The sequence below is a fragment of the Hyaena hyaena genome, unplaced genomic scaffold (genome assembly GCF_003009895.1).
Source record: "Hyaena hyaena isolate Hyena2069 unplaced genomic scaffold, ASM300989v1 scaffold_379, whole genome shotgun sequence".
In the NCBI taxonomy this organism is placed as follows: domain Eukaryota; kingdom Metazoa; phylum Chordata; class Mammalia; order Carnivora; family Hyaenidae; genus Hyaena; species Hyaena hyaena.
This window is the reverse complement of record NW_024081011.1, coordinates 727043-751354: the sequence shown is the minus strand read 5'-3', so window position 1 is coordinate 751354 and position 24312 is coordinate 727043. Positions and strand designations below refer to the sequence as shown.

At 37.8% G+C, this 24312-nt stretch overlaps 1 protein-coding gene across 1 annotated transcript in view; it reads left to right on the top strand.

The window, feature by feature from the left end:
- The first annotated feature begins 8704 nt into the window (after positions 1 to 8704).
- SMC3 (structural maintenance of chromosomes 3) overlaps positions 8705 to 24312 on the top strand; it is a 37014-nt gene continuing 21406 nt past the window's right edge. Inside the window, exons 1-8 of the mRNA XM_039250721.1 lie at positions 8705 to 8841; positions 9829 to 9904; positions 15758 to 15796; positions 17625 to 17692; positions 19559 to 19630; positions 20003 to 20082; positions 20352 to 20430; positions 24050 to 24167. Coding sequence (XP_039106652.1) covers positions 8827 to 8841; positions 9829 to 9904; positions 15758 to 15796; positions 17625 to 17692; positions 19559 to 19630; positions 20003 to 20082; positions 20352 to 20430; positions 24050 to 24167 — 547 coding nt within the window. The 5' untranslated portion in view covers positions 8705 to 8826. The remainder of the gene's footprint in view (positions 8842 to 9828; positions 9905 to 15757; positions 15797 to 17624; positions 17693 to 19558; positions 19631 to 20002; positions 20083 to 20351; positions 20431 to 24049; positions 24168 to 24312) is intronic.

The window sequence follows — 24312 nt, the reverse complement described above, 5'->3', positions numbered from 1 at the left end:
CCTCTAGTGGGCAAAATGAAAAAGTAAAATCCCAAATTGCTTCCCATTCCTGCAGGGAATGAAGTGGTCCTTTTTTCCCTAACTGACTGGACTTGACATCATCCAAAATTGTGATAGATCCAAACTGGCAATTTATCCTCACCTTACATATAAAGTTAAGACATAGAACTTCTCAAACTAACTGTGGTGAAGAACCAGTATTTAAAAGAAATGTGTTTAGGGACACCTGGGTAGCTCAGTCGTTGAAATGTCGACTTTGATCATGATCTCACCATTCAGTTCGTGGGTTCAAGCCCCACACTGGGCTCTGTGCTGAGGGCTCAGAGCCCAGAGTCTGCTTCAGGTTCTGTGTTTCTCTCTGCCCATCTCCTGATTGCACTCTGTCTCTCTCTCAAAAATAAAATAAACATTAAAATTTTTTTAAAGAAATGTATGTGTTGCAAATCAATCCATTTGTAAAATTCAATAAAAATGAATTACTAGAGGGGCACCTGGGCAGCTCAGTCATTTAAGTGTGTGATTTCGGCTCACATCACGATCTCATGGTTCATGGGTTTGAGACCCGACTTACCCCACCTCAGAGCCTGGAGCCCGCTTGGGATTCTGTGTCGCTCTCTCTCTCTGCCCCTCCTCTGCTTGTGCTCTGTCTCTCCAAAGTAAAAAAAAAAAATTAAAAAATGAATTACTAGATAAATTATATTAACATACAAAATTTAAAAACTAAATTTTATTATCAGATACAACAGACAAAATTACATTTCAATAAATATAATTAAAACATAGAAAGAGTAAAATGCAAAATCTATACATGCCGTTCATTCAATGTGCATATTTTATATGATTAATATAGAGAATTGATATTGCGCTAACAATTTTTTGTTGTTCTGCAGTCATAACTAAACAAAAATTATAAGTAAAATATGGTGTTTCTCTACTTCAAATAAAAAGTGTATCAGTACTATGGATTTTTAATGGACAAATGCACATGCTTATGACTTATTAGCCCATCTAATCCAGGCAGAATGGAATATAATGCTACTTGCAAGGTACAGTGACTGTCAAAACTGCTTTTATGTTTTGTTTTAGTAAGAGCTTTAGTAGAGAAACCAGACTCACAGAGACTTGTTGATGGGAATGGAAGAAGAAATCTTAAAGCAATTTCACAAAGCGCAAGATTTTCATCTTTCACTTTTATTCAGAATGATGCAATTGATTCTGATGTTCAAAATCCATCTTCACTTCTCCACTCATTGTCAGTTCCACGAATTTATCCTGTAAAGTGACACAGCTGACCCTTGGACAACGTGGGGGTTGGGGACACTGCATTCCCACAATGTTGAAATCCACGTGTAACTTTTGACTTTCCCCAAAACTTAACTATTAACAGACTACCGTAGACCATAAGTCTTACTGGTAACATAAACAGTCCATTAACATATATTTTGTATGTTATTCGTATTGTGTACTGTGTTATTACAATGAAACAAGCTAGAGAAAACAAAATGTCAGTAAGAAAATCATAAGAGAAGATACATTTACAGCACTCTATTTATTGAAAAAAATCTGCACAGTTTAAATCCGTATTGTTCAAGGGCCAATTGTACAGTTAAATCAAATTACCTTTCAATGGAAACAATGGTTTCAGGATCTGTGAATTTCCCATGCATGGATTTTTTTTTGACAGACATAAAATTTAAACAATTTTGTCAAATCTGTACATCATTTGGCGATACCATTTTACAGATGTACAATGTCAAGATCATCATCTAAATTTTTGGTCATTGCTATTAAGCAATGGAGCGTGCTATAAACGGTCTATGGAAACTCCGTTCTTCAGAGCTGCTGACTTCCATTTTTTACTCTCTGATCTTATCTACCACTGAAAATCATATTGTATTCTTTCCATGATTATAAGTGGTAACATCGTCAAAACACCCCAAAATATCACACAAATAAACAAGTCTGTTGTTCAAACCACATTTTCAGAACGTTGGGCCCTTATAAAGGTAGGTGTTTTTTTTACTTTCTAGAAACACTCAAAGTTTGTTTTATATTCAGACTTTCCTGATAGAACTTTCATCTCAGTGTACAACTACAGTTGTTGAGGATCAGTTTCCATGTTATCACATAATAAAGAGAATAATCTCAAATTTAGTACATTAGTTTTTGCATCATTCATAATTTTTTACTATGAGCTAGATACTATTGGCTGAAATGTTTTCATTGCAAAACTTTCTTGATGAACGGAGCAGTGTGTTGATTTACATTCTGATGCCAGCTCTTTAATTTGGGTAATAATTTAAGGATGTTTTTCTGTCAATGCAGCTGCACCATTAGAGTGTATTCCTACACCAAGCTTAAACTCAAACCACATTCACTAACAGCATAATTCTTCATCCTTTTCTACAGTTTGGAGCTCGTCGTGTTTGTCATCAGTGAAACTGAAAAAAAAAATTCTTCCTCAGATCACCACCATGTTCAAATTGCCTATCTACCACATTAACTGTCATGTTAGCAGTATGGGTGCATTCAACAGCTTGCAATGAAAAACACTTTACTGGCTATATTTCTTTTGTAAGTTAATCTGCCATGTCATTAGCTAGTTGATGAGTTTGTCTAGCTATGAAAAAAAGATATTTTATGTTGGGGTGAGCACTGGGTGTTGTATGGAAGCCAACTTAACAATACATTATATTAAAAATGATATTTGAATTACCTCCTTTGCCACAGAGACAGCCATAATTTCCAAGATCTTCAATATAGTCTTCACTAATGTCTGCTATTTTTTAATTTTAATTTTGAGTATCAATTGTGCTACAAAACTGAACTCAAGGGGCACCCGAGTGGCTTAGTTGGGTAAGTGTCTAACTTTGGCTCAGGTTCATGGGTTCGAGCCCTGCATTGGGCTCTGTGTTGACAGCTCAGAGCCTAGAGCCTGCTTCAGATTCTGTCTCCTCTCTCTGCCCGTTCCCGCTTGCACTCTGTCTGTCTCTCTGTCTCTCTCTCAAAAATAAATACACATTAAAAATATTTTTTAAAAATCTGAGCTCAAAACATGAGGAATCCTACTTCCAAGTAAAATTAGTACAAATTCTTTTGGTTTTAATTTCTTCAGAACCACTTTCATTAGTCATCATTTGTTTTATTATTGCTGCTGCTTGTCTGGTAGGAAAAGTGTGTTTTTTCTTTCTTTTTTTAATAAATTTTTAAAAAGCTTATTTGTTTTGAGAGAGGGAGAGACAGAGTGAGTTGGAGAGGGGCAGAGTGAGAGGGAGAGACAGAATCCCAAGCCAATTCCACACTGTCAACCAGAGAGCTTGACGATGCAGAAGGCTTGAATTCACAAAACATTGGGACCATGACCTGAGCTGAAACTAAGAGTTGGACCCGTAACAGACTAAGCCACCCATGTGCCCCTAATCTATCCTCATTTTTAAAAATCCTTTTCTCTTTTTGCTGTTCAACTTGTGTGTTTCCCATTACCCTGTCTTCCAGATTGCTGATACGTTCTTCTGCATCCTCTGATCTACTGTTGATTCCCTCTAGTGCATTTTTTATTTCAGTTATTGTATTCTTCAACTCTGATTGGTTCTTTTTAATATTTTCTATCTCTTTATTGAAGGTCTCACTGAATTCTTCCACTCTTTTCTTCAGCCCAGTGAATATCTTTGCAATCATTACTTTAAATTCTTTATCTGGCATATTGCTTATCTCTGCTTAATTCTTTAATTGAGGGTTTTTTTTCCCTAAAAAAAAAAAGATTAAGAGTCACATGCTGTACTCACTGAGCCAGCCAGGCACCCCGATGATTTTTTTTTTAATACATGAGAAAGTGCTAAACCTCACTCACAGATATAAAAATGCAATTTAAAAATTGTTAAAATATCATTTTTCATATTTCAAATTGGCAAAGATAAAAAATTTGGGAATACTCTGTTGGAGATTTGGGGAATCATTAACTTAACAAATTATTATTGATCATCTATGACAAGTCTATGCTGGCCATTGAATAACCAGCAGTTGACAAAAATTCCTTTTTTCCGGAAGATTCTAGTGTGAGAGCAGGGGTATACAATAAATGAAAATGAACAAGAGGAGGGACAGAGAGAGAGAGAGAGAGAATGTCAGCAAGTGCTCTAAGGAAAATAAAGCAGAATAAAGCATGGTAAGTGACCAAGGGGTAGTGTTATTTTAGATACGGTAGTCAAAGGAGAACTTCCTGAAAAGTTGACAATTGAGCCAAGGCCTAAATGAGATGAGGGGTGAGTTTTGGAGATTTCTGATAGACGTGTTTTCCAAGCAGCGTGAAGTAGTTACGTGACTCCTTTCATAGATAACCACTTATCAAATTTGGACTAAAAGTTAGGCAGTGATTCATTAGATATGATCCAAAAACCACCAGCAACCAAAGAAAAAAGTAGACAAATCAGATAACCTTAAAATGTAGATCTTGTGTACTTCAAAGAAGATTATCAAGAAAGTAAAAAGACAACCCAAAGAAATAGAAAATATTTGCAAATCATATATCTGATCAAAGGTCCAGAAAATATAAAAACTTTTATAATTCATCAATAAGACAAGTTTAAAAATGAGCAAAGTATTTTCTCCAAATAAAATAAATTAAAATGAAAGGGGGGCCTGGGTGACACAGTCAGTTAAGTATCTGACTCTGGATTTCAGCTCAGGTCATGATCTCTTAGTTCGTCAGGTAGACCCCCGCATTGGGCAAGCGCAGGGCCTGCTTGGAATTCTCTCTCTTTTCTCTCTCTACTCTTCCCTACCTTGTTCTCTCTCTCTTTCTCTCTTTCTCAAAATAAATAAACTTAAAAAAATAAATTAACATGAAAGACATGAAAAGATGCTCAATTTCATTAGTCATTAGGGAAATGAAAATCAAAACAATTAGATACCACTTCACATCTACTAGGATGGCTAAAATAAGAAAGACAACAATAGCAAGCTTTGCCAAGAAGAACTGGAACTTTCACATTGCCAATGTGACTATAACATGGTTCAGCCCCTTTGGATATCAGCTTGGCATTTCATCAAAAAGTTAAATAGAGAGTTAACCATATGACCCAGCCCTTCCACACCTAGGGATATACTCAGAAGAATTGGAAACATATCCACACAAAAACTTGCACATCAATGCTCATCGTAACTTTATTCCTAATAGCCAGAAAGTGGAAACAACCCACATGTCCATCAACTGATGAATGGACAAACAGGATGTGATCTACCCGTACAATGGCATATTATTCAACCATAAGAAGGAACGTAGCCTGCACCACTACTATCTGCTACAGGCTACAACGCGGATGAACCTTGAAAACATTATGCTAAATGAAAGAAATCAGATACAAAAGGTCACATATTTTTTAATTCCATTTACATGGAAAATGAAGGTTGTGGGGATTTGGTGCAAGTATAGAAACAGCTTATTTTTCTGTGTACCAAGCCAGGCATACCAAGGCTTATTCAGGAAGTTATTTTTCCACTAACCAGGTTTTTCATAACAGTTCCAATTTCCCCAGTATGACTGATTCTATGGAGGGACAGTGATTGTACATTTTCTATTTTTTTATTTTTTACTTTTTAAAAATCATTTATTCTTGAGAGAGAGACAGAGTGCAAGTAGGGAGGATCAGAGAGAGGGAGACACAGAATATGAAGTAGGCTCCAGGCTCTGAGCTGTCAGCACAGAGCCCAACATGGGGCTTGAACTCACAAACTGCGAGATCATGACCTGAGCCAATTGGATGTTTAACTGACAGAGCCACACAGGCACCTCTGACCATACCTCTTCTACAGTGTAAGAATTTGTTCTTCAATGTGTTGGGAATATTTAAAGTACCCAAGAAAACTTATCTCTAAGTTTTATTTTTATTCTCAAAGTCCTTATTCAGAAAAAATGACCCCAAACTTGGAGCTACGAGTTTGCATGACCTTTTAATGTTACTAACAACTTGTTATTCACAATTGATGAGGACCCAAATAGTTTACTATTCTGTAAAAACAGATAATATGTGATGAATCTCTTTTGACTAATAGACTAGATCATCTTAAAGGTTATGATTTATCAGCTGGTAGAATATTTACCAGTTTTGTGTCTAATTTAGGAATAACGTTTTAGTATTTTTCCCCCAATAACTATCTAAATGTCAATTTCTTGTATCTTTTAGGCCAGCTTTGTCATCTTACAGAGTCTCCTGTTAATGAATCAAATAAAATATTGGCTGCTTATGTGAGAATTAGGGTTTTTTAAAAAATAACATGAAGACTATAGTGGCATAAATATAATACAAATAGGAAAGCAAAGTGAAGGTTATTGGTGGTTTTTCAGACAGTTGTTTTTTGAAAGGGTTTTCCAATAATGACAATTTTCCCAAAATCATCCAGTAGAGGGATGAGCAACTTTACTTCCTGAGAGGTCTTAGCTTTTAGGGCTTGGTACTTGCAAAGGCTTCTTCCCAAGTTTTTTCCCATCAGCTTCCCTAAAGAAGTTTTGCAATGTCTCCTTTATATCCATGAGGGAAGCAATTAAAGAGTTTGTCTTTTGTGAGTCTCATCTTCCCACAATGCTATGGTTCCATCTTGCTTGGATGAGAATTTTCTAGGTTTCCTCTTAAGTAATTTGGCATTTGACAGTCCCAGGAGTCACCAAGGAGAAAACTGTAATTTGGGATCACCCCTACTATGCCAGTTCTGTCTCTTGAGGACCATACAAATTGATTATGAGGAGCGCCTGGGTGGCTCAGTTGGTTAGGTATCTGACTCTTGATTTTGGCTCACATCACGATCTCAGGGGTTGTGAGATCGAGCCCCACCCACATCAGGCTCAGTGCTGACATTTGGGGCCTACTTCGGCTTCTCACTTTCCCTCTCTCTGCCCCTCCCTCCTAACACTCTGTGCAAGCTCTCTCTCTCTCAAAATAAATAAACTTAAAAAGGATTGAATATGAACTGAGTGATAATGAGATATCTCCTTCCTAATCACTGGACGGGGAGGTACCAGTAGAAAATCTGCCTATCCTAAGAATGAAGATAGATTGGGCACGTATTATAAAAGAATCTTTTTTAAGAGGTGGGGAGGAGTAACTTAGAGATAGATAAAACCAGTGTGTTATCCCTTTCTGGGATGGTAAAAGATTGTGAACTGAAAATAGCTTAGAGATAAAGCTTTATTTTGGAATTTTTTTTTTTTTTTTTTTTTTTTATTTTTTTATTTTATTTTTTTTTTTTTTTATTTTTTTTTTTTTTTTTTTTTTTTTTTTTTTTTTTTGAGAATGGGAAACTATGACATCTGGGGTCTTATCAGGTGGTAACCTGACCCTTGCCCTGTACTTCATCTTCATTGTCCTTAGAGTCTTTACTGCTTCAGATACTGTACATGAGGTTAAATTTTTGTGAGAAAGTCTACAGCCTCAGAATTCTTTGAAATGTGGTCAGAAGTCTGGGCACAGCATAATAACTGGGTCCTCTCCTCAGGTCTCATTAAGCTAAAATCAAGAGGTCAGTCAGGCTGCGATTTCATTTCAGCCTCAGGACATCCATCTCTATAATTTGGCAAATAGATTTTATGCATCCTGTTTTTAATTCTAAACATAAAGTGATTTTTATTATCCTTTTATAGAATAGGAAGTAGACTCCTCACACGTTCAACATTAATATGCCTATAATCCCACAGCTAGAAATCCACAGGGTAGAGACACTAATCCCAGAGAAGTGTTTAAGAGTTTTGGGGTTTTTTAATTTGTTTGTTACACCAAGAGCTGGATAGGATTCAACTCTGCCAGCACCAAGGGGGTACTGACAAGGATGAAGTTGGTGGGCTATTAAAAACAGTTCAATCTAGAAATAATTAGGTTTGGAACAGCTCACAGCAGCGGGAGGAGAAGCAAGGAACTACCAATTTAAGTGGCAGGTAATTTTACAGTGGTCCAGAGATCCAATTTCTAACAACTGTTTTTCCACTAAGACTGATTAGATTAGAATCATCTTGGGTGCTACTAGCGTCTCTTTCAGGCTGTTTCAAAAAAAAAAAAAAGAGCTTTTAATTTTAACTAAATCTTTTTTTGCAATTGTCCGATTCGGCCTAGATTTACAGCAAATGGCATAGTAAGAGCTCCAGGGTTATTAATGATCACAGTATTAAAACAAGTTTTGCGTCAAGTTCCTTCTGGGCTGTCCCACGAGTGTGTGGTCGGGAGCCAGGAAGGGCCATTCTAAATTTACGCAAGTTCCCACGGCTAGGGAGAATGACAGAGCAGCGGGGAATCGAACACCCAAATCTCAGACGCCACCAATTTGAGACCCTCGCAGGCAGCGCGGGTGCACACTTTTAAACAGCCCGACACCACGTGGCCACCGGCAAGCTCCGCGATTGGCCCTCGGACTCTAACACTTGGCTTTGGCGCCGAACCTTTCCCCCATGGGGGCACAACCATTGGCTCCCCGCTCGGAGGGAATCCGGACCAATCTCACGATCAAGGCTTTTTCGAATGAAGCTTCAGACTAATTCTGAGGAAATGTTCAGCTGAAAATTCAACAATCAAATGAAATCCACTTAAGGGGGCCTTAGAAGGCTCCCTTTGTCAAAAGGAAAGAGAAGACGGGACCCCGGCTCCCCCTACGCTCTGTGGGGACCGCGAGTATGGCTCCGTCCAAGGCGCGGACTCCGCCTCCGCGGGCGCCGCCATTTTGTTTGGCTGGACGGGAGCGAGCGCGCTTTGGGGGGAGGGGTCTCGTAGGCGCCTCATTGGACCCCACGGCCGCGCTGTCGCTTCTCGGTGGGGAGGCTTTCTCCCCGGCGAGGGGCGCGGAATCATGTACATAAAACAGGTGAGCCCTGGGCGTCTCGCTCACCTCCTCGCGGGCCCGTGAGGACAGCTCCTTCAGGCGGGGGTGTCTCGGCTCGACTTGTGGCCTCCCGCCTCCCGGCAGGGTGGACCCGAGACGCGGGCTGCGGGGGAGGGGAGAGGCCCCGCCCCGCGTGCGCGGGGCCGCGGAGAATTGGGGCGCGGGCCTCCCCGCCGGGCGCCCGTCTGAGGGAGGCAGGCTGTCCGAGAGCTTCGGAGGGACCGGGCCTCCCGAGGCGGGCCGGGGGCGGGCTGGGGGGCGGCAGCGGCGGGGCGCGCCGCGGTGTTGTCCTGCGGGGCCCTTTGCGCGGGGTGTGTGGAGAGGGGATCCCCCGGGCCCCGGGGAGGTGTGGGGGCTCCGGTTGGGGTGTCAACTTCGCCCGGGGTCTTTGTCCCCGACTTACAGACGTGAAGGGGACCCTCCTCGCAGAGTACGTCGCGCCGCCTCATTCTCTTGTTTACTTCTGTCAAAACGGTCTTCCCGCGCGCTGGAGTCCGCCCCAGACACCAACCCGCTTCGCACTCTTGGAAAAGTTTCTCTGCTGGGTGTGTTGGGCTCTGAGCACCCCTTTCGTGGAACGGCCGTTCCTTCTGGCCGGTCGGCGTGTCCGAGAGATGCGCCCACTGCTCCCGGGGGCCGGCCTGCCTGACACCCTTTCCCCCCCCACCCCCCCTAGCACTTGTGATGGTCAGCGTTCCAACGAACTTGATACAGTGGCCTTGATTTTGAGAGGTCCTTGTAAGGTGACTGCAACACCGGCCGTGGGTCCCGGTAAACGGACTGTTTCTCGGAGGATTTTTTAATCCCCACTTTGCAAAGTGAATTACTCTTCGGTGAAACGGAGAACCCTCTGCCTTGCATTAAATGAGAAACCAGAGAGGGAGGTGCCACGGGAACACGTTAGTTCGGGAGTTGCTTCTTGCAGTGTGTGCTCTCTGAAAAGTGCCTTTTTTTCTTTTAATTTACTAGGTTATCATCCAGGGTTTTCGGAGTTACAGAGATCAAACAATTGTAGACCCCTTCAGTTCAAAGCATAATGTTATTGGTAAGTGTTCATGGTTTACAAGGTCAGGTTCGTGTTTGTAGAGCTGTTTACATTATGTCTGTATCTAGGCTTGAGATGGGAATTGGCTTTCAGTATTGCATGAATTTATACGTATTTTTTCTATATGAAATAACGTATGTTTTATCTGCACTGATGAATTGCTTACTGTATACATTTTAAATGTTTGCATAAGTTACTCACTTTTATTTGGGTACCCTGGAACTGTGAAGGTGTATTTTAATAGCTTTATGTTTGTAGTGAATGACACTAAAGTTAACATTTCAGCTATACTGTTCTTTATAGGTCATTTCCTGGTTAAAACACCCACTGTTGCCTAATTTCGGAGATGACCGTTCTTTAGATTTTTTTTTTTCCCTGTCATAATATTTAAGGTCCTACCACGCAGCTTGGTGGGCAGAGCATAAACTCTGGAGCGTAACAGAATGGGTTTCACGTCCCAGTTCTGACACATAACTCTTTTTCAAACTTGACTCCTTGAGGGACTGTAATTTTCTGATTTGTAAAGAAGAGCTAACGATACCTATCTTATAGGGACTGTTGGGAAAATTAAACAAAGTATATGTATGAGGATAAAGGCTTAAATGATTATTATCCTGCAGTACAGTATTTAGTCTAAAGGCTCTTCAGATAATAGTGTCCACATTTTTTCTTATAACAGCCAAGGAAAGTGTTTTCTGGCATTGTGCAGAATTTTTAAAGGCTAGATGAAACAATGTGCTATAAATAGACTTCTGTTATATATTGTCTTCCTTATGGGTATATTGGTTTATCAGACTGCTAAGTTCACCATAAAATACAGACTGGGTAGCTTAAAGAACAGGAATTTATTTTCTCACTGTTCTGGTAACTCCAGTCCATGATGGGGTCTTTCTGGAAGTCACCATCTTTATTATCAGGCTCATATGACTTTCTCATTCTCTCTCCCTCTTCCTCATTAGAGCGTAGATTCCATAATGAAGGCCCTACCCTCACAACCTCATTAGTCCTGATTACCTCCTAAAGGCCCCCATCTCCGAATAACCTCACATTTGGGGTTAGGGCTTCAACATATGAATGAGGGGGTGACACAATTCATTCTGTAGCAGGGGGTAAGGTGAGATTTATACCGAGATCAGTAACAGGTGAACACTAAATGCTGATGTTCCCAGAGAATCTACTTTATTTTGAAATAAATCATAAATTTTAAAAATTGAGGGCAAGAGTGTCAACTATACTTTGAAATAAATTTTAAAAATTGAGGCAGTATATCAGTTGTAGCCTTGTAGTTGGGAATAAAGAAAACACTTGGGGGCCACCTGGGTGGCTCAGTCAGGTAAGCATCTGACTCTTAGTTTTGGCTCAGGTTAAGATCTCATGGTTGGAGAGTTCAAGCCCCGCATTGGGCTCTGTGCTAATGGTGCAGAACCTGCTTGGGATCCTCTCTCTCCCTCTCTGTGTCCCTCCCCTGCTTGTGCATGTGTGTGCGTGCTCTCTCAAATAAACCTATACAAAAAAATACAAAACAAAACACTTTTTTTCCCCTCTGCTGTACCTATTGAATAATTTAATTGTGTCACAAGGATCGCCTGACCTGGTATTTTACTTAAATTTTGATTACAAGTGCCTTCTGATTTTCATCAATCAGAAAAACTTCGGAAATAGAGAAAAATGGATGTTAGATATAAATTATTTAAAAATGATATATTCTGGGGCGCCTGGGTGGCTTAGTCGGTTAAGCATCCGACTTTCGCTTAGGTCATGATCTCGCGGTTCGTGCGTTCAAGCCCCGCGTCGGGCTCTGTGCTGACTGCCAGCTCAGAGCCTGGAGCCTGTTTTGGAGTCTGTGTCTCCCTCTCTCTCTGACCCTCCCCTGCTCACTCTGTCTCTCTCTCTCCTAGAAATAAATAAAAATATTTAAAAAAAAAGATATATTCTGTTAAGATATAATTGCTGTGTAATTACTGTATAATTTATATTACAGGTTAAAAGTGGATGAATATCTTAATATATCAGTGGTATAATTTTATAAATGAGCTGTAAAATGACGACTTTTATTAACCTATGATGATTAGATTATGTTTGTAGAATCTGTCAAGTATTTTTCTTTTAGTTATAATGAGACTGCTGTTTTACTACTTTGTTTACATTAGGATTGTTAATAGTCACAGTTACAAAGTAAATTGGCTTTTTTCTTTTGTTTTAACAAACCTAATATGATTTTACTGCTTAAACATGTTTTTTGAAAGGTTTTTAAACTTTTTAAAAAAATTTATTATTTTTTGAAAGAAAGAGGGAGAGCACCTGGGCTTAAGCAGGAGAGGGGCTGAGAGAGGGAGAAAGAAGATCCTAAGCAGGCTTCTTGCTGTCAATGCAGAGCCCACCTCAGGGCGCTCTCCCAGGAACTGAGAGATCATGCCCTCAGCTGAACTCAAGAATTGGATACTTAACCAAGTAAGCCACCCAGGCACCCTACTGCTTGAACATGTTTTAAAAACAGGAAAGACCCAAAGTAGTGTAGTCTAAGATTGACATTAAAAATATCCTACTTTGATACTACTTTATTTAATGATTTTCACCCTTAAAAAAAAAGATTTGAAGGCAAATATATCTCCTGATGATGTTTTATGTTTTAATCTCTTGTTTGAACAGTTGAATGATGTTTGAATGCACCAAATATATACCTTTTTAAGGTTACTTTTTCTATAGCTTTTTAACAAAAGAAATATGTTAATTATAGAACATTATGGAAGAGTTTAAAAGCTAAAAGGAAAAAACTAAACTGTACTCCTGCCCAGCTATAGCCATTCTTAATATTAACCTATACTTGTATTAGCTCTGGTTTCCTAGAAAACAGAATCCAAGGCCCACTCAGCAACTAGTGAGACTTAAATGGGAACATTCAGTCTGAGGGCAAGAGTAAGATGGAAAGCTAGTCATAGCTTTATAAAGAAGCTTCAGCTGGTTTGTGGTCATATTGGATAACTTCCAGACAGACTTTGTGAACCCACCATGCCTGGGAAAGATTAGATTGGAAAGAAATGGAGAAGGTTATTCTCTCTTTGATCAGAGTTTACCACACAGGGCATTAATTCCTCCATGCTTTTGGATTGTCTACTCTGGGGATTAGCCCCCTAGAGTAGTTAGGGAACTATGTAGCATCCTTTGGATTGTCACAGGTCTGACCTGAGTGCACACTCAGGTAGTGTGAAACAGCCTAAGGTGATGGGATACCCAGCCTCTCCATTGACAGGCAGCCAAGGGCTGGGTTGGGGCAGGTGACTCTGGGGCACATATAAACTGGATCTATTCCCATACCCCTCCAGTTTTAGTGTACATCTACATAAATAAGCCTTTTTTTTTTTTTAAGTTTATTTTGAGAGAGAGCATGAATAGGGGAGAGGCAGAGAGAGGGAAGGAGGGAGAGAGAGAGAGAATCCCAAGTAGGCAGAGTTGTCAGCACAGAGCCCAGCATGGGGCTTATTTACGGGAACAGTGACATCTTGATATGAGCCAAAATCAAGAGTCAGGTGCTTAACTGACTGAGCCACCTACGCTCCCCCTAAGCATTTTTATTTTTTATTTTGTAATTTTTTAAATGTTTTTTTAATAATATTTGAGAGACATAGCATGAGTTGGGGAGGGGCAGAGAGAGAGACACACACAGAATCTGAAGCAGGCTCCAGGCTCTAAGCTGGCAGCACAGAGCCTGCCTGACATGGGCTCCAACTCACAGACCATGATACCATGACCTGAGTCGAAGTCAGAGGCTTAACCGACTGAGTCACCCAGGTGCCCTGATTTGCATTGTTTTAAAAAAAATACCACATAAATATTGTGTTCTTCTGAGTATATTACATCTGGAGGTGAATGATGTCTACTTTATATGTATATATGTAATAATCATTATATACATTTAATATAAATATTATATATTATGTATAATACATTCGTTTATTATGTTATTATTTATATTTATAATATTAAATTAATAATTAAGTTATTAGTATTAAATATATATTAAATTAATAATTATTATAAGTTATTAAATATATATCTAATATATATTTAAATATATTTTTTAATTTATTTTTTTACTGATTTAGGGAGAGAGAGCATGTGCAAGCAGTGGGAGGGGCAGAGAGAGAGAGAGAATCCCAAGCAGCCACTCGGGATTCAGCCTCACAAACTGCAACATGACGACCTGAGCTGTTGTCAGTAGTTGGACACTTAACTGACTGAGCCATACAGGCATCCCTACTTCTTTTTAAATGACATTACTTTTGATCACACAGACAAGATGATATCTAGTTTTTCTACCTTACAGTGTTTTTCCCTTGTAACTAATAAATAATATGGGGATGGGAAGTACTTTCAGACTCTGCAAATACTGTGCTCTTTATCAAAATATCCCCCTAAGTTTAGCATCCATTGATATTCTTGCCTTTATTCTGGTTATTACAAAATGATGATTTTACATTTACTAGGTGGTTTCTACTATGAGCAAGAGTTCTCTTTCCTTCCTCAGCTATTTAATTATTTTAATTTATCGTTTTATTTATGGTGTTGTGGATAATTTTCCCCCTCTAGCACAAATTTATAATTCATCTAATTATTTTGGCGCTCAAATTGTCCAAGAATAATCCAGTGGAAATCACTTTCAAGCTGGCCTCTGTGTCATATGCCTTTTTTTTTTTTTTTTTTAAGAGAGAGAGAGAACACTGTGAATGGGGGAGGGGCAGAGAGAGGGAGAGTGCAAATCCCAAGCAGGCTCTGCGCTGTCAGCATGGAGCCCAGCTTGGGCCTTGATCCCATGACCCTTGGGATCATGACCTGAGTTGAAATCTTAGGATACTCAACTGACTGAGCTACCCAGGTGCCCCTATATGCCTTTTTTTAAGCAGTTCATTGCTTTCTGGTGTAACATAAATGATTTTTTTAGGGTTTACTTTGCATTAGAGGTTATAACTTTGGGGCTAATTTGTTCAGGATATCTTGGTCAAGATGAGAGAGCTTGGGATAGTGATTCTTGACTCTTAACAATGAAAATTTTGCAGAACAACAAAATTCAAATCAGTTCATTAAATCTGAAACTTTTGCTATCTTTTTATAGAATTGTTTGTTTCTGAATTCAGGTAGTAAAAAAAATACGCCTTATATTTTTGTGATTTTATGAGATTATACATGATGTATAGGGCGGATCATAAGTACTTTAACATGCAAATAGTTTGAGAATTTAAAATGATTATTTAAAAATTCCAGCAATATGTGAATCTTTAAGTTGTTAAAAATATTCCACTATATACAGTTAAAATAGAAGTACGTGTCCAGGGGCGCCTGGGTGGTTCAGTATATTGAGTGTCCGATATCTCCTCAGGTCATGATATCACAGTCAGTGAGTTCAAGCCCCACATGGGCCTCTGTGCTGACAGCCCAGAGCCTGGAGCCTGCTTCAGATTATGTGTCTTCCTTCTCTTTGCCCCTCCCCTGCCCACTCATGCTGTCTATCTCTCAAAAATAAATATTAAAAATTTAAAAAAGGCATTATGTGTCCATAATAATGGTTGTAAATTATGAAATTTTAGTAATTGGTTATTTCAAATATTATTTGGGAAAGAGCAAAAAGAATCAACAATGAGGTAAATTTAAGAAAAAACTCATCTGAAGTCTATACAAAAATTGCATTCATTTGGTGATTAAAACTTTTGTTTATGGATTCCTTTTGTTCACTGTTCTTTTGTATGTAATTTCAGATATTAAGATGTTAAGAAAAATGAACATAAATTTTTTAATTCTTAAAGTTTTAATTTTATTGGTTTTTATACAAAGTAACATGTACTTTTTGAAATTTTATAGTGGGCAGAAATGGATCTGGAAAAAGTAACTTTTTTTATGGTAAGTATTGTTTTTTCAGTTCTAAATATATTAAGACCTGGATATCTTCAAGTAGTTTATTTTAAAAATTGGTTTTCTGAGGTTATGTCTGCATGAAACTCGATAAATACTTCTTCAATCAGGGTTGCAGTTTAGAGGGTTTAGAGTATAATGATCTGAGTTCTACTCTGTACGTAGTGATTAATTAGCTGAGAGGTTGGGCAGAACAGTCTTGGAATACTTTTTGCACTTTAAAAACATACTTGACATGTCTACTTTGATGGATCATGAGAATCATGAGATAATAGGAATGGAAGTACTTTTTAAATTTGAATGCAGTATGTAAATATTTCAAATGCATGTATATGAAAGTGTAAATGCAGCAGCATAGCTAATATTGTTTTAGTAAATGACTCATCATCTTGTTTCATTGTGTATGTATGTAAGTAAGAAAGCTTCGCGCCCAACATGGGGCTTGAACTCAACACTGAGATCTAGAGTTGCATGCTCTACTGACTGAGTCAGCCAGGCACTGCTCTGTTTCGTCCTTTAAAAAATGTTTTTTAGATAATTTTTATGAAGGATAGAGGGGTATAAAAAAGTTACAGACTCAACAAAGATTATTGTCAATTTGAAGATAGTAAATAGCTTTGAAAATTCTAAAGATAAAATGCATTTAAGTATAATGCCTCTGTTAACAAATCCTTTGGAGAGAGAAAACATCTTAACAGGTTTGAACTGTACAAGAAGTAGGTTGAAACAATTTTGAACCTTTTGTTTGAGTAGTGCTTGAGGACAAGGGGGCAGGGCTTAGTAGAAGCAAAGGTTCTATCCCTCTGTGCCCTTCCGTGATTGTAATTTGGTGACGATAAGTGAGTGGGATTGGAGTAGAAGTATTTCGTAATCTCCAGGAGGATAAAGGCAGTTTGAATCTGTCCCTCTAAGGTGTCCCACTCTCCACCTCCACCCTCACCTACACATTCATACATCATACTCAACTCTTGGAATGTTGAAGTTCTCTTGGGTGGACTGGTAACAGGACAACTGAGTAGAGTTCCATTTCTAGGGCAGGTTGGTCCAGTTAGGTACTCTATATGGAGGCAGCAATGGCTCCTTACAGAAGATAAGGGCAGTACACACAGTGCAGTAGAAGGTGGGAATCTGAACTATTCCCCTGTGTTTCCCACTTAATTCAGTTTCTTTTGACAAAAGTGTCCAGTTAAGGATATGGTAGGAATATATCCTATTTTGTTTGTAAATGTTTTGGTGTATATTATTTACTTCTAGTGGGTGAAAACAAAGTTTTAACCACTCAGTGTAACTCTGATGAAGAGGTAGATTTTAGTTCTGCTCATCTCTTTTTGTTACCTCAGTGTTCTCTTTCTCTTCCCTTAAATGTTTCAGTGGAAATTTCATAATATTGTTTCTATAGTTTTCCAAGCTGATTGGTCTAAAATACAGGCAATTTTTTTTAATATATATTTTTAAAATTTTTCTTAATATTTTATTTATTTCTGAGAGAGAGACAGTGTGAGCAGGGGAGGGTCAGAGAGAGAGAGGGAGATACAGAATCCGAAGCAGGCTTCAGGCTCTGAGCTAGCTGTCAGCATAGAGCCCGACGCGGGGCTCGAACCCACAAACCATGAGATCATGACCTGAGCCGAAGTCGGAAGCTTAACCGACTGAGCCACCCAGGCATCCTGAATACAGACAATTTTCTGCATATATGAAATAGACCATCTGTTTTATCTACCTTGTTCGTTATCTGATAGAAGGTATGGGGAGTTATAAATTAAGGCACAAATAATCTTTTAGACTATACTAATATTTAATGTTTTTGTATTTTTAGCAATTCAGTTTGTTCTTAGTGACGAGTTCAGTCATCTTCGCCCGGAACAGCGATTGGCTTTGTTGCATGTGAGTGAGATTGCTTTGAGATGTTATTGACATTATGCATTTTTAAAACTATATTGTCGATTCTGGTAAATAAAATCATTTGTTCAAGTTTCAGATCCTATGTAAACATGATATAGTCTACCTTAGTAAACATGATACAGTCTCTCTTAAGTGTGTTAATTCTGCTGTGGAATTTAGCCTCCTATATTAAAGCATGATAAAAGCCTAATTTTTTATATAATTGGTAAGAAAATTGTAAGACTTCCATATAAATGGGTGTGTCTCCCATATAAATATAAATTCTTTTTTTTTTTAACCATTTATTTATTTTGGAGAGAGAGAAAGAGACAGAGCATGAGCAAGGGAGGGACAGAGAGAGAGAGAGAGGGAGACACAAAATCTGAATCAGGCTCCAGGCTCTGATCTGTCAGCACAGAGCCTCAATGCAGGGTTCATACCCGTGAACCGTGAGATCATGACCTGAGCTGATGTCAGACCCTCAGCTGACTGAGCCACCCAGGTGCCCCATAAATACAAAGTCTTTATTAAGGGTATGGTGTGATAATGCTCTGGAAACAGGCTTGCTGAGGAGAAAGAAGAGTTTGAATTTGGGAATTAGGAACTTTGAGACTCAGAACCAGAAGTTAATCGGGAGCATAGAGAAGCAACCATTCCAAACTAAGCGACATAACATGTTATAATTTTAGCCATATTTGTAATTTAAATGGTCACATCATTTTCCAGTATGAAAGATGAGTGTATTTATGGTAATGAAAATTGTTAGAGTTTTTCATTGGATCATTATGAATAATGAACTAAATAAATTTTAGTTCAAAATGAGAGATTTCTTTTCGGTTTGAATATGGCTTATAATTAGTTTTAAGATGAGAAAGTGAGATTCCTTAGTATATGTTAACAGTCTCTCACACTTAGGAAGGTGATTTTTTGTTTATTTGTTTTCTTACCATTATTGACTGGTTTCCTATAGAAATTCTTTTTTATGTTTCTAAGATAGGCATTGAAAGAATAACCCCTTTAGGTATCATTTTTTATTGTATTGAATCACTACGTAGTAACAGTTTCTAGAATCTGGAAAGTATCGAGACTTGGTATGGAAGTGTTGGGGTCATAAATTGGTGTATATATGACACATTAAAATGTGTGTGTTTTCATAGCAGATTTAAAATTATATAGGAAATAGCAAATTTAGAAAAATAAATAAAATTAATGATTGATTAAAAAAGCCAGTGCAACTGGGTAGCTGAGTTGGTAAGCATCCGACTCTGGATTTCAGCTCAGGTCATGGTCTCGTGGTTTGTGAGATCGAGCCCTGCGTTGAGCTCCACACAGGCAATGTGGAGCCTACTTGGGGTTCTTTCTCCTCTCTCTGCCCCTCCCCTGCTCTTATGTATACTTGTGCTTTTTGTCTCTCTCTCAAAAATAAATAAATAAACTTAAAAATAGAAAAAGCCAACTTCTAGTAATTATATGATTTGTTAGGATTCCTTTCCAGCCTTAAGTGAGTCTATAAGAGAAAAGCCTCAAAGTGCTGTTGATATTAGCAATATGTAGAATTACATGGGCATGGGGTCTTATGTTCTAATAAAGTGATCTTCAGAACAAGACCTAAGTACATGTGACTTTGATATCTCTCGCATAGTACTCATTTTTTAAGTCAGAGACTCTATAAAGCCATTTGGTTGAGAAGTATTGTTATCCTAATCCAGTGTCTTTGCTCTTTTGACAAGAAGGATAGACAGTCCGATGGAAATTTTTCTCCACTGAATTAGGCTTATTACCATGCACTAACCTTTAAAGGTGTTTAAAGAAAAACAAATAATGTGAAAATACCACTTGAATGACGATTCTATTTTTTGCATGTTTTAGGAGGGTACTGGTCCTCGTGTTATTTCTGCTTTTGTGGAGATTATTTTTGATAATTCAGACAACCGGTTGCCAGTGAGTAGTGGCTTTTTTTTCTAGTAATAATTTTGAGAATTTTATTGATGCAGCTGATTTTTTCCTAACCTTTGAAACATTTATAATTGTATTAAGTACAGCGCTTATAATTTAGTTCATGTTAAAATAGCTATACAGTTTACATATTCATTTTGTCTTAAAATTGTAATGAACATTCTAGCAAACAGGGTGTGCAAGCTGTTGTGAAAAACTCTGTCATGTGAATTGATATTTATCTTTAATTCTCTTTAAATTCTTTAGTGAGAATTGAAATTTCAAAATAAGTTAGGGTTACAGACTCTATAATGACCTTATTAACTAAAAAGTTTTCCATTTTTACAATGAAATTCAGGCTTTTCCATTTTTCCTTAGATTGATAAAGAAGAGGTTTCACTTAGAAGAGTTATTGGTGCCAAAAAGGATCAGTATTTCTTAGACAAGAAAATGGTCACGTAAGCATTTTCTTTACATTTATAATCTCTTCATGAAAAAGTGAAAGTATTTTATGTAACTCCTATATGGATTATATATGCTTCATGTTCAACAAACCAGTATTTAGAGCATTAACAGAAGAATAAAGATTCTCTGAAGCTGATACAATAGATGGTTTAATGACTATTCTGTACTCCCTCATATTCCTTAACCCAAGAGTTACCCTTCATTTTTTTGCATGTTATTGGGTGATTAATCTGAAAAAAATCTTTTCAATGTTTATTAACAGGAAAAATGATGTGATGAATCTCCTTGAAAGTGCTGGTTTTTCTCGAAGCAATCCTTACTATATTGTAAAACAAGGAAAGGTAAAAATATTGTATGTCCTTTTTTTATAGAATTTATTTTCTGAGTATATTCACTTGAATGATGACTTTACTTATAGATTCTAGTGGTTAAGTTGAAGCAAAAACGGACCTTACTGTCTCTTGTTTTCGTTGATTTATTTTGTATCGATGTTAATATTACCTTTTATGTGGCCATGAAGTATAAAGTAGATCCACTGTATAATGGGATTGAATTATTTCAGCAATTAGTGGATGTTGTTTTCTTCGTGACCTGTATCACTTAATAAGATGTCCTACACTGGAAGACGTTTTTGGTTTGTGAAAGTCACAGTGGAAATATTTAAGAATATTCTAGAAATTCTATAAAAATAACATTTGAAAACATATAGTTCCTAAAAGTAATACTCTAATATATCACAGAGTTAAAATGGTGGAAAGCTTACCAGAAATCTACCATAATGCTACATAATTGTTTTTACTTGTAGAGATTATATTCTTTATAGTTTTTAGTAGTTACATACTTTAGCTGATTATTCTATTTCCTCATATACTTTAAATTTTATCTAAGATAACTTCGTTTTCTGAGGACATACCCTGCATTGTTCATGTAGTTTGCTGTAGTGTTGTTTTTGGACTAGGGGAAAGTTCATTTTAAATGTTCATTTCTTATTTCATGTTGGAGACATTTTTAGATATGTGTTGAAAAGTTAGCATTCAGAAGAGGTGATTAGGAAAAGTACAGTGTTTCACATTTGGAAGATACAGAACAAGTTTTTGAAGACCATCTTTATAAGCAAGGAATTTTTTTAAAAGGAGGCTGATTATGGGGCTCCTGGGTGGCACAGTAGGTTAAGTGTCTGACTTCGTCTCAGGTCAAGATCTCCTCTAACTTATGAGTTCGAGCCCTGCATTGGGCTCTGTGCTGACAGCCCAGAGCCTGGACAGCCTGCTTTGGATTCCGTGTCTCCCTCTCTCTCTGCCCCCCCACCCCCCACTCACACTCTGTCTCTCTCTCTCAAAAATAAATAAAAACATTTAAAAAAATTTTAAAGGAGGCTGATTATGAAAGACCAATTATCTGAGTCTTCCCTGCAAACATACAACATAGGCCCCTATACTTTCATTTTTTATTCATATATCATTTCATATAAGCCATCCATTAGTTACCTCATCTAAAAGAACATTGCCTTCATCCCAGCCCTACACACTTTCTTTTTTCTGATTTGATTTTTTTGGTAACAGTTATACTGTATTGTTATATATATTTATTTCTTCTTCCATTAGAATGCAAGTTCTATGAAGGCAAGACTTTTTGTTTTATTCATTGCTCTTTTCCCAGTGCCCAGCAGAGTGACATATATGTTGTAAGCATTTATTAAATCTTTTTTGAGTGAATAAGTTGAATGAACTTGCATAATTGGGGTAACCAGTGATAAAGATCTGAAAGGGGATTCTTTCATGTATATACTTTTGATAGACCACATTTTCTCAGAGTTGGTTTCTCTCTTTATATGAAAATGTTAGAATAACTAATTTCACTTTTTTAATGCAGTGAGAGCATTTTTTGCATTTAGTGGCTAACTTTATTTTTATGAATATGTTAAACTCATGCTTGTTGTTTAAAGTTGCATGGCACTTAGTTTGTACCATTTTCTGTGTTTTTTGCCATATGTTACACGATTTCTTTTTAATTTTTAATTTTTAATTTTATTTTTTTTACAAATAGTTTATTGTCAAATTAGTTTCCACATAACACTCAGTGCTCATCCCCACAAGTGCCCTCCTCCATGCCCATCCCTCCTCCCCCCACATCCATCAGTCCTCAGTTTTTGTCAGCATTCAAGAGTCTCTCATGGTTTGCCTCTCTCCCTTTCCCCCACCATTTCCCCCCTTCTTCCCCTTGTTCTTCCGTCAAGTTCCTCCTAATCCTTCTAATCCTCCTATACGTGCAAACATGATATTTGTCCTTCTCTGCCTGACTTAGTTCGCTGAGCATAACACCCTCAAGGTCCATCCATGTTGCTACACATGGCCAGATTTCATTGTTTCTCATTGCCATGTAGTATTCCATGGTATAGATAAACCACATCTTCTTGATATATTCATCTGTTGATGGACACTTAGGCTCTTTCCATGTTTTAGCTATTGTGGAGAGTGCTGCTATGAACATTGGGGTACATGTTACATGATTTTTTTTTTTTAATGTTTATTTTCGAGAGAGAGAGAGCATAAGCAGGGCAAGGGCAGAGAGAAGGGGACAGAGGATCCAAAGCAGGCTCTGTGCTGATAGCAGCGAATCTGATGTGGGGCTTGAACTAACAAACAGCAAGATCATGAGCTGAGCTGAAGTTGGATGCTCAACTGACTAAGCCACCCAGGTGCCCCACCATATATTTTTAAATAAAATTTTTAAAATACTTTTGCTTGTTTTATTTATTGGTTACTACCTCTATTAGACAATTATTTTTACTTACCTGTATTTAAAGACTACCATTTTGGGGCACTTGTCTGGCTCAGTCAGCAGAGCATGCAACTCTTGATCTTGGAGGCATAGAACTTACTTAAAAAATAACAGTAATAATGGGGCGCCTGGGTGGCTCAGTCAGTTAAGCATATGACTTCAGCTCAGGTCATGATCTCGCAGTTCATGAGTTTGAGCCCCCCATTAGTCTCTGTGCTGACAGATCAGAGCCTGGATCCTGCTTCAGATTCTGTGTCTTCCTGTCTCTCTGCCCCTCTCCCGCTCATGCGCTATTATCTCTGTCTTTCAAAAATGGATAAACAATAAAAAAAATTTTTAACATGGTAATAATAAAGCATACCAGTTTTGTTATACTTTTAATAGTATCATAGCTTTTTAAAAGTGTATAGTGATAGTTTCCCCTTGTAAAAATACTTTGTTCTTTTAGAACAGAGTTCATCTTTTCTTTTTTTGTTTATTTTTAAACGAGTGTGTTTGAGTTGGGTAGGGGCAGAGGGAGAGAGGAACAGAGGATTAGAAGAGAGCTCTGTGCTGACAGCATAGAGCCCGATGCAGGGCACAAACTCGCAAACCTCAAAATCATGACCTAAGTCAAAGTCAGACGCTTAACCAACTGAGCCACCCGGACACCCCCAGAGTTCATCTTTTATACCTTATCATATTGACTGAGGAAAAGTGGTAATGGAATGTTCTTCCTTCATCTTTTAAAAAATTTTTAAAAGTTTATTTATTTTGAGAGAGACAGAGCGCTAGTAGGGAAGCAGCAGGGAGAAAGGGAGAATCCCAAGCAGGCTTCGGGAAGCCAGCACTCAGAGCCCAGTGTAGAGCTCAAACCCACAAAACCTCGAGATCATAACCTGAGCTAAACTCAAGAGTCAGACACTTAACTGACTGAGCCACCCAGGCGCTGCACTTTTCCTTTATTTTTAATTTAGAGTCTTATTCATAAATTAGACTTATGAATGTATCAATTCTATTTGGATTTTCATTTGATAAATTTTATTTAAATGAGATACAGGTCTGTAAGTGTATGCGCTGCACAAATTACATTATTGAAGTTACATTCTACTTAAAACCAGCATGTGAATACTCTTTCAAAGTAGAGTTCTTAAAGAACAGTCTGTAGCTACATAATAATTATTTTTATAAAATGTTTAGATCAACCAGATGGCCACAGCACCAGATTCTCAGAGACTAAAACTATTAAGAGAAGTAGCTGGTACTAGAGTATATGATGAACGAAAAGAAGAAAGCATATCTTTAATGAAAGAAACAGGTACGATAATTGCGATTCTGCCTATTTTTGTTGTGAATTACTTTTTCATTGTGTTATGATGATTGAAAGGAGTTCGATCTATTCTCGGGTGTATACTGTTTGATAATTTGCCTGTTACTGAATTGAGAGAAAATTATTTTGAGAC